This window comes from Ceratotherium simum, chromosome 12 (assembly GCF_057802395.1).
Source record: "Ceratotherium simum simum isolate JZ-2026a chromosome 12, ASM5780239v1, whole genome shotgun sequence".
NCBI lineage: Eukaryota > Metazoa > Chordata > Mammalia > Perissodactyla > Rhinocerotidae > Ceratotherium > Ceratotherium simum.
The window spans coordinates 57830889-57839882 of NC_141911.1; the positions used below are offsets into that span (position 1 = coordinate 57830889).

Sequence of the window (8994 nt, forward strand, 5' to 3'; positions counted from 1 at the left end):
CGACCCCAACAAAAAGCTGGATAAGAGATTTGATAGCCTAAATCCAGGGTTTCAATTATGTCAACATCTTATTCTCAAATGCAGATTATTCAGGTTTGACACATCACTTAGGCATAGGGAGTTAGAGAAACTGAGTCTGAGGATTCACATGAACAAAATTTTATCAGACCCAAAGATTCTAGCTCTGCAGTAGTTTCAGCAGACTAAAAAGTAATTTCCTTTTTCTATGGTATGAAGTTTCAATCCCTCAGATTTCTTATTCCACAGGACATGGAGAATTGTAATTTGATCAGGCCACATTAAAGACTTATTAAAGGAAATGAAAAGGTAGGGACAGAAATGTTTGTAAAACATCTCCCTGATAATGTGAACTATCCCCGTGGTGCACTCTAACTCCCAGGTTTTATTAAAGTGACAGTGCCAGAGACTCCTAGCATGCCTCCAGAACTAAGTTCTTTAAGTTTTGCTGATGAAGACTAATTTCTGATTAACTCAAGAGAGTTAAGATAAACATTTTAAAAAACTTATAGATATGTACCATTCCAAGAAACTATAATATACACAAAACTTCTTGCCTATCAAATAGCCCAAGTAGGGAGTAACTGTTAGCATTAATTACAAAAAAATTCCCACTTCATAAAGTGATTCACTTGGGCATTTGTTGAAACAGAATTTGAATTACAAAATTTTGATTAATGCATTTTCCAGGAAAGATCTAGTTCAAAATTTGAGCTCATCTGTGTCTAGATTCGGTATCTTAAGAGAAAGTAGTAAAATGGGTGTGCATGAAAAAAGAGTCAAATCAAATGACAAAAATCACTATGATAGTACAGGTTAATAAATGAAGCAATCAAGAGACAGTTTCATTAATTAATATATTTTCTGCATTATAGTTAACATATGTACTTTCTTCGTGTCACCTTATTTTCCATTACGTATTGATATTTTGTTATATTCAGACATGAGTACATTTCAACAGTCTTTTGCAATAAATATCATAAAATAATAGAGATTCGCATAATAAATATTCTTTACAATAAAAAAGTTTAACAGACTTTTGTCTTAAAAATAGTCAGAATTCAACTTTGTGATTTATACATAAAATATACAAAAAGCACCACAATTTGTGGTTAAGGCAATGAAAACACAGAAAAGATTAGAATTACTGAGCTGTTAACCAACCAAGGCGCCAAAAGGACCACTAAGGAGCCAAGATCACTTTAGGCAGCATAGTTCTGTGACACCTACACACGGATCAGCTATAAATATCAACTTCAGTTATCCAAGTGCCCTCGATGGCAAGAGAAATTTGGTGAAAAGCGTGGGGTGTGGAAGGAAGGTAGTTGAATCCTTCACAAATATGAAAGCTAGAATAAGGATGAGCAAGATACAACCAATATATCTCCAATGTGAAGATTTACATTGTAAAGCAAATCTAATATTACATAGGAAAAAAAAATACCTGGCATCTCTAGAATAAGATAATGCCAAAACTGAGGGGAGAGAATTTTGAGGGGCAAAAAGGAGAGGGCAGTGGTTAAAGGAAAGTTTTTATGTTATAACAAAAATATATCCCCCATGCTACTTAAGGGTCCAATGCTATGAAGATAGCCCTAGCTGGAGAGAGATTTAATACATAGCTTATTTAAGCAATTAAACGGTTACTTCTTTAAAAACCAATTTCCCTGCTCCCAAAGCACACAATCAAACACAGCTCTAAATCACTGTAGAATGGGTATGTGTGTGGGTATGTTCATGTGCACAACTTTGGAAAGTTGCTTGCAGAACAAGAAGGCTACACAAAAGCCCTCTGGCTCTCACTCAATACCCTCTCGAGTGGATGGCAGAGGCTCTTGTCATAAGTGGGAGCCAGGTGCAGTCTCACAGTTCGCTATTACTGAAGATCATCCGTTAAAGAATAAAATCCATGAGTCAAACCTTGGGAACAGGGAAGAGAAGGCGGGAAACAGGGAAAAACTATAAAGAAAATAAAACCGGTAGCTAATAGAATCTTTTTGAACAGCCACAGCTTGAAAGCTAGAGGTTCAGGAGGTCCAACCCACCTCCAGAAATCATGATGGTTTACCCTGACCCCGTGAGGGGCAGCTCTCCAGCTTACAATAGACAGTGTTGGAGTTCTTACATCTGCACCCTGGGCGATGGATCCAGTCATAACAGCCCCTGCACAGCTTCAGGCATCCCTTAGCAGGAGGATAACAGAGCAAGCAAGGCAAAAATAGAGACATGGCTCCCATACACAGGTACCTAGAGCAGCAGTGTGACTGTGAACAGGAGCAAGGATTATCCGAGTAAGAATCCCCTTCATCGTCATTGGAGCAGTGGTAGAAGATGCCCTTGACTAAGCACATGCAGGTTCCATACTCCACCATGCTCTCAGCAGAGCAGAGGCACTGCCGGTTGCAGGCCAAACAGGATGGCAGGGTCCTGGGAGCTGTGCATTCTCCACACTTGCACTTGCCACACTGTTCACAAATGAACTTGTGCCGTGTCAGGTCCTCTTTCAAGGAACCCTTCAAATCATCCACAATCAGTTGCTTGGGCTGGGTCCGGACTGCCCTTTCAGACCTATGACCAGGGACTGGTCTGTTCGGTGGTGACCTTCCTAACAGTCCCTGTTCAGAAGAGGCACTGCTGTTGCTCCCAGAACTGGCTGCACTTCCAGTGCTGGTGGATCTGCTCAAAATGGGGCCCCTGGCATTATTTGAGAGTCCTGCATGTCCCAGGTGGCTTGTAGGTCTATGCTCATAGTTGTTATTCACATTAATTGGTATGATTTCATGAGTCCTTTCATGCTTTTCTTGTCTTGGTGCTGTTCGAGGAGCAGGTCTTTTCACCACTGACGGCCCTTCTGTGTATTCATTGCTGCCTCTGATGGCCTTGATCTGGTCTAGGGACAAAATAGCAGCAGGCTGAATCTCTCTCTCATAGTCTAACCTCTGCCGGCCTTCCAACGCAGGCTGCTGGATCGCAACTAATGAACCGCCACTGCCATGTTGATTTTGGGGATCCATGTGTAGTGATCTCGAATTCTGGCAATCAGTGGAAACCTGGCATGCATCTGAAATCCTAAAAGGAAATCAAAAATGAAAAAAACAGAGAGAGAGAGAGAAAATAAATGACAGGAAGCATGTATTGGGGGAAAAATCCTGTCAAGTCACAAATTGCCTAAACCACCTGGTAATGATCTCCTTCATCAGCAGATTACAATGATGCTGGGGTCCTGGCCAGAGTCCAATTCCAAGAGAGGCTGAGGACCACATCATAGAAGAAGAATGTAAGCAAGAGACCCAATGCCATAAAAATTAGAAGTTTTTTCAACTTCTAAAAAGCAGAATCAAGAAGTAATGCCTTCCTGTTTATGAATCTAACAAATAATTAAAATGGAGTATGCCCTCTAGGGAATATTAAGCACTGGAATAGTTCTATCTAAAGAAGGCTCAGTATAGGTCCTCGGTGTTTTCCATAAAGGAAAATATCCACTTTTAAAAAATTAAGAATGGCTTTGGTGCTGATGCCTTTTTGTTATCTGTTTGCTGTTAAAAGAATTGGATTAATGATGAGGAAATTAGTCAAGGTATATACTTCATGCACTAAAAAAAAAAAATCCAAGAGATTTCAAAGTAAAATGGAAACTCAAAATAAGTGGTCATTTTCAGTGGAAAACAGGATTTTAATGATAGCTCATTATCAATCTATAAAATGCAAAAACGAATACAGATGAATACAACAGTTCTTGGTATTTAATAGCCACTAAAGCACGCACACAAAACTCAATGTACAGTTCTGTGAATGTTAGAGTATTTGCATTTGAAATCATGAAAGGGTTTTTTAAAGTTTAAATAAGGGCTCAATCACATAACGAGGTAACTTTCATGCACAAATAAGTGTTAGGCCTTTAAAGCAGTATGGGGAAATCCTGGCCATTTTAATTATCTGTATTTCCTCTGATTTAAAAATCTGTATTTACATGACAGATCTTGATTTTCAAAAGCACTGCCAACTCTGAATCAATGTGCGTCTTGTAATAAAATAAGTACAGCAATATCCTAATAAAAATAGGCACTTGTTTTTCCATACCAATAGTACATTATTCCTAATTTATAACATCTTCTTCATAAAACAAAATACCAAACATAAAAAGGTTTCAGTCAATGGTAAACTAGAATATTTTTCACACAAATTCCTTCCAAAGATTAGATCCAATTCAAGAATTTAAAGAAAAAAATGCCCATTCTCCACTACCCCTTGAGCTAAAAAACACCAGCTTAAGGAATAAAGCAGAAAGAAGACCATTTCATCTATTAACTAAACTGAAGGTCCCTAGACTTTGTCTTATATGTTAACTTCTTGGAGATCCCCTCCCTCATTCTCTCAACTCAGATCTCCCAAATTTCTACTTTATTCTAACTTCCCTGCACAATAATGAGGAGAAACACATTCATAACCTGCTGGGTTTAGTCCTGGAGTCCTTAAGGACTGTTAAAAATATTCCATCGTTATTCTGCGCAATATCACTCCTCCTTGCAAAGAACTTTTTTAACCCGGTTCTTTGAAGGCAAAGAGGATCTAAAAGTCCTAAGTCAGATTCTAGCCGAAAGAAAAAACCGTGGAGAAGGGTTTGAAGAGCGTAGTAAAAACACCAGGCTCAACTTGAATCGGAGTTGGAAATGAGAGCTGTAACAAAGTGCATGCTGGCTGGGAATTCGATTACCAGATAAAAAGAAAACGAGCCACCTCTGATCGGAAGCAAAGCCCCTTTGCACGCAGTGACAGTCCTCGAGCTCTCCCCAAACCCGCTCATACGCTCTCGGCAAACTGTTTTCCCCCCAGAAAACACGAATCCAATACCTTTTCGGACAATCCCATCACATCCTAAGGATCACCGTGGATTTCCAGAACATTTTTGCATATCCCACCAAGTTTTCCTACAACCATGAAGAGCCTTCGGAGCTAACGCAGGCGCCAAAAGCAAGCCCCGGGCATGGAAGGGTACGAATAAATATCTGTCCCTACTTTCAAGGAGAAGCCGGATTCCTAAAGAGCCGGGGGGAAGCGGGCCGGGGCAGCCGAGCCGCGCCGCCACATCGCGCGCTCCGACGGTGGCGCTGCGCCCTCTGCAAGCCGAGCGGGGAGCGGCGGGGAATAAATAGTGGCGGAGAGGAAGGAAAAGGAAAAAGTTATGAATGAAAACAAGTTCTCTCTCGCGCGCGGGCGGGCGGGCGGAGGGAGGAGGCTGAGGTTACCATGACCTCAGGGGGGCGGACTTCCCCCGTTAAAGCGGCAGTGCCCTTCGCCCCTCGCCGGGCCACCGCTCTCGCAACGAGGAGAGAGCTGCAGCGGCGGGGGCGCGGACTCATTCTGTGCAGGGGCTTCCAGCAAATTCCGGGGCTGCGCCCCTGCACACACGCGCGCATACACATGCACACACGGCCCTCCCCGGTCCCCCGTCCGCAGGAGACTCCTCCACTGAAAGCCCGCCTTTGGCACGAGACGAGAAGCTCCCGGGGCCCTCCGGGGAACACCCGAAACCTCCTTGAGTCTACCTTTCGCGTGGAGGGTCCCCCGGGAGGACAAGCGCGCCAGGAACTGGGGACCCTGCGTCGCCGTCCTCCGCGGTGGCGGCAGGTCGCCTCCCCGCTAACCCAGCCGGAGCGCCCCGGGCCGAGGGGGTCGCCCCTCCCCTTCCCGCGCCGCCCCCCGCGCCCGCACCTGCCGCGCCGAGCAGCCCCGCCCGCGTCCCCCCACCCCCACCCCGCGGGCCCAGGCGGCCCCGCCACTCACCTAGGCCGAAGCGGGGGCGCGGAGCCGAGCCGTGCAACCCGGCCGAGGTCCCGGTGCGGGCGGCGGCGTGCAGGCGCCGCATCAACCGCGGCGGGGAGGACGAGGAGGCATGGCCCGAGCTGCGGCGAGTCGGCCCGCGGCCTCCCCCGCGCCGCCCGGCAGGAGCGCTCCGCACGGCCCCCTTCCGGCGGCGGCGGACAGCTCTCCCAGACGCGGGGCGGCCGGCGCACACCGCTCACGGCTCAGGAAGCTCCAGCGCCTGGCCTTCCTCCCGCAGCCCCCTGCCCAGAGCCAGCAGCAGAATCCCCCGCGGGCGGGCTCTCCGAGTCGCTCGGGACAGCGGCAAGAAGAGTGCGTGCCGGGCCGCCGACGGGCGCGCGGTGCTCGGACGAGAGGGCTTCCCGGGCTCAGCTCGCTCCTCGCGGGGAAGGACGGAGGGCGGCCTCCGGAGGAGGGAAAGTCCACGGCGCGGACGTTCGAGACTCGCGGCGCCCGGGACGGGGCTCGAACCGGCGTCCGCGGACCGGGGACACACGCCTGCGAGGCCGCGGCCGCCGCTCTCCGGGGGTCGGGGGGTGGGAGTTTTTTACCCGCTCTTTTAGGGGTGGTGGCGAAAGGAGCGAGGTTTAGGGGTGCTTCTCAGAGGAAGAGGCGGGGCGTCGTGGCTGGGCCCCCGCGCAGGTCGAGGCACGCTGGCGATCCCGCACGCTGCGCCAGTTGGGGCACGGCGTCCCCGGGAACTCGGGTCTTGGCGGTCAGCCTCTCCCGGGCAGCGCGCGCTCCCAGTCCTCCGACCCTCCGGGTCCACGGCGGAAATGCCTGCTGCAGAGGAGCAGAGATAAAAACACGTTAATTTCCCTTTCTTTCCAGGCACTTGGACACGTCGCGCGCTCGGTCGCCCGGGCGGAGAGTGGAGCGGGGCGGGCCACTCGCCAGCTCGCCCGCTGCCCGCAGCCATGTGCTGGCTGTTGCTGCTGCCGGTGATTGACAGGCCGGCGCACAGTCGGCGTGTCAGCAGCGAACCAAAGTAACATGCAGTCTTGCACGTTTTTGCCGAAGTGCTTTTGCCCCTTGGAATGCCTAGGAGTTCAAACAACTTTCAAGCAGCGCCTCTGCACATTGGAAATCAATACACAGAGACGAGAAATTCAGGTTTTAAACAATTGCTTCGCTCGGGATTCGGTCGCCAACAATGCCTAAACAAACATGCATTTGGTCCACCCACAGAGCCCCTCTTCGGCATAAACCACCCTGTTTCCACACGTCCGACTGTTTCAGATTTTAAACTTGTTACTGTTCGGAAAAGTAAAAAAAAAAAATTGAAAGGGACCTGCTTTTTCTTTTAGCGGTAGCATTTACTTTTAAAAGCAGTCGTTTAACAGTGGGAATGCTACTGGTAATTTGAAATGCAACCAGTAATCTTAGATCTAAAGCGAGTTCAAAGAAATGTTCGGTTCCGTGCATAAGCCAACATTTCTCACCTAATCTTTCCTGAAATGTCTATGGAAGGAAAGGAAGGAAACGGTTCTTACCTAACGCAAAGATTGGAAATTGCTTTTCAGGCACATTTACAGCGACTGTAGCTGTTCCTTATCCAAGGCAGGGAGCTCTGTCTGCTGCTATCACTCTGCAAACCACTGCGTGCCTTACAGAGCGATCCCACTCCAGCGCCGCAGAATTTCAGCTCCTAGCCTCCACCTCCACCTCCGCTCGGAGACACGCCTCCAGTGATATCATGTGTCAATCACACGGGCTGCCTGAAAACCTGGAACAGGATTTCCCCAACAGTCGTTTCCTCTTTCGTTTATGTGTACCAACTGGGAAATGTTGCCCTGTATGGTCGTTGTAATAAACATCCTCTAAAAATTTGAGATTGCTCTGAAAATCCTGCAAATGTAGTTTGTCTTAAAAGAATACCTTTAAATTTAGTTATCAATCTCAGTAAAAGGATTGGTGGTCTCGGCCCTTAAAGTTGAATTAGAAAATAATTTTAAAGAATAAAAGAAGATTTTAAAAACTGGTATGCCAAGGTATCACTTATGATCAGCTAGAGAGAAAATGTATAATGATATTAAAAAGACGATGATGGAACATTACAGTTCCTACGTAAAGCAAATTCAGAATATGCGAAATCTCGAAGTTCAAAAGGTGGCACCCCTTACTGCAAATGTCCTGTTACATCATGTCATAAAGGTGAAATTTCCTGCTGTAGATTTTTAAATAATTGCTCTCTCGGTTTGTCATATAATCCCCCAAAATCAATAAAGTGAAAAAAAATCCCAAATTCCTCCAATTTTGTAATATGTTTGTATAATTTTGCAAAAAATAAAAAAAATTTATTTTTTAAAATCATCTAAAAGGCAATTAATTAAAATAGAAATAATTTGCCAAGAAGTTTTAATTCTTAATCATATATAATGTCGCTGAAAAAGACGAGCATTTTAATCAGTAGGAATCTTGCTTTTTGTGTCCTTACAAACTATGGGATTTTAGACGTTTATTATCAAAATCGTGTACTTCGTGCTGCAATGAGGAAAATTTTATGTGAAATTTAAGGTTCTAGAGAGACTTTTGAAAGATACCTAAAACCCCAAAACATACAGTAAATGGGAAGGAAATATTTTTTCCAGGTACTACATAGCAGAAGTATCTTATAGTCTTTGGCAAGGTAAAGCAAACAAAACAAAACTCCAGAATCTAAATCTTACATAAATTTGAGTATGGAAATTTTCAGTTCAAAGTAATTTTTTTAATCTCCTTCTACAACTGCAAGTGATTCTGTTGAATTTTTTTTTTCTATACTAGACTTTCAAATGTTTGAGTACTTTAAAAATTTAGAGTTGTATTTGGAATTAGCTCTGAAGAACCTAGGGCATTGTTACGACCATCAACAACGAAAAGAAAGCATCAATAGAAAATAACAGAACAAGAAATGAAGACATGAGCTACATATCACTCTTAATATTATAAATTGTATTAAAACAGGCTGTTTAAAACCATAAACTCAACTTTATTGTATATATTTTCTATTTTTTTCATCTATCTCATATTTTGGGATGTAATGAACCTTAACCAATGATGGATAGGTTTTTTGACCATTATTAATGGATTTGGAATAGTCAAATCAGAAATAGAAGATCATATCGGAGTCACTTAACTGGTTCTTCAAAATTGTCTTCTCAGCTATCACCA

At 45.1% G+C, this 8994-nt stretch overlaps 1 protein-coding gene across 7 annotated transcripts; it reads right to left on the minus strand.

Moving 5' to 3' along the window:
- Positions 1-856: 856 nt before the first annotated feature.
- Positions 857-7465, minus strand: SPRY1 (sprouty RTK signaling antagonist 1). 7 transcript variants are annotated; one of them, XM_087437649.1, is made up of 4 exons: positions 7335-7465; positions 5803-6624; positions 3196-3268; positions 857-3087 (listed from the first exon to the last, which is right to left on the minus strand). In XM_087437649.1, exons 2-4 carry the CDS (start codon positions 5882-5884, stop codon positions 2073-2075), a joined length of 1170 nt encoding a protein of 389 aa, XP_087293775.1. In that variant the 5' UTR covers positions 5885-6624; positions 7335-7465; the 3' UTR covers positions 857-2072. The 7 variants fall into 7 exon arrangements, with proteins under 7 accessions (XP_087293775.1, XP_087293778.1, XP_087293777.1 ...); XM_087437652.1 differs by lacking the exon at positions 3196-3268; XM_087437651.1 differs by lacking the exons at positions 5803-6624; positions 7335-7465 and adding an exon at positions 4870-5028.
- Positions 7466-8994: the final 1529 nt, after the last annotated feature.

Coding starts and splice junctions, on each gene's coding strand:
- SPRY1 (XM_087437649.1), bottom strand. CDS start 5,884: ATGCGGCGCCTGCACGCCGCCGCCCGCACCGGGACCTCGGCCGGGTTG. Junction 3,269..5,802: donor GCGCCCCCGCTTCGGCCTAG/GTGAGTGGCGGG, acceptor TGTGGTCCTCAG/CCTCTCTTGGAATTGGACTC. Junction 3,088..3,195: donor ATGAAGGAGATCATTACCAG/GTGGTTTAGGCA, acceptor ATTTCCTTTTAG/GATTTCAGATGCATGCCAGG.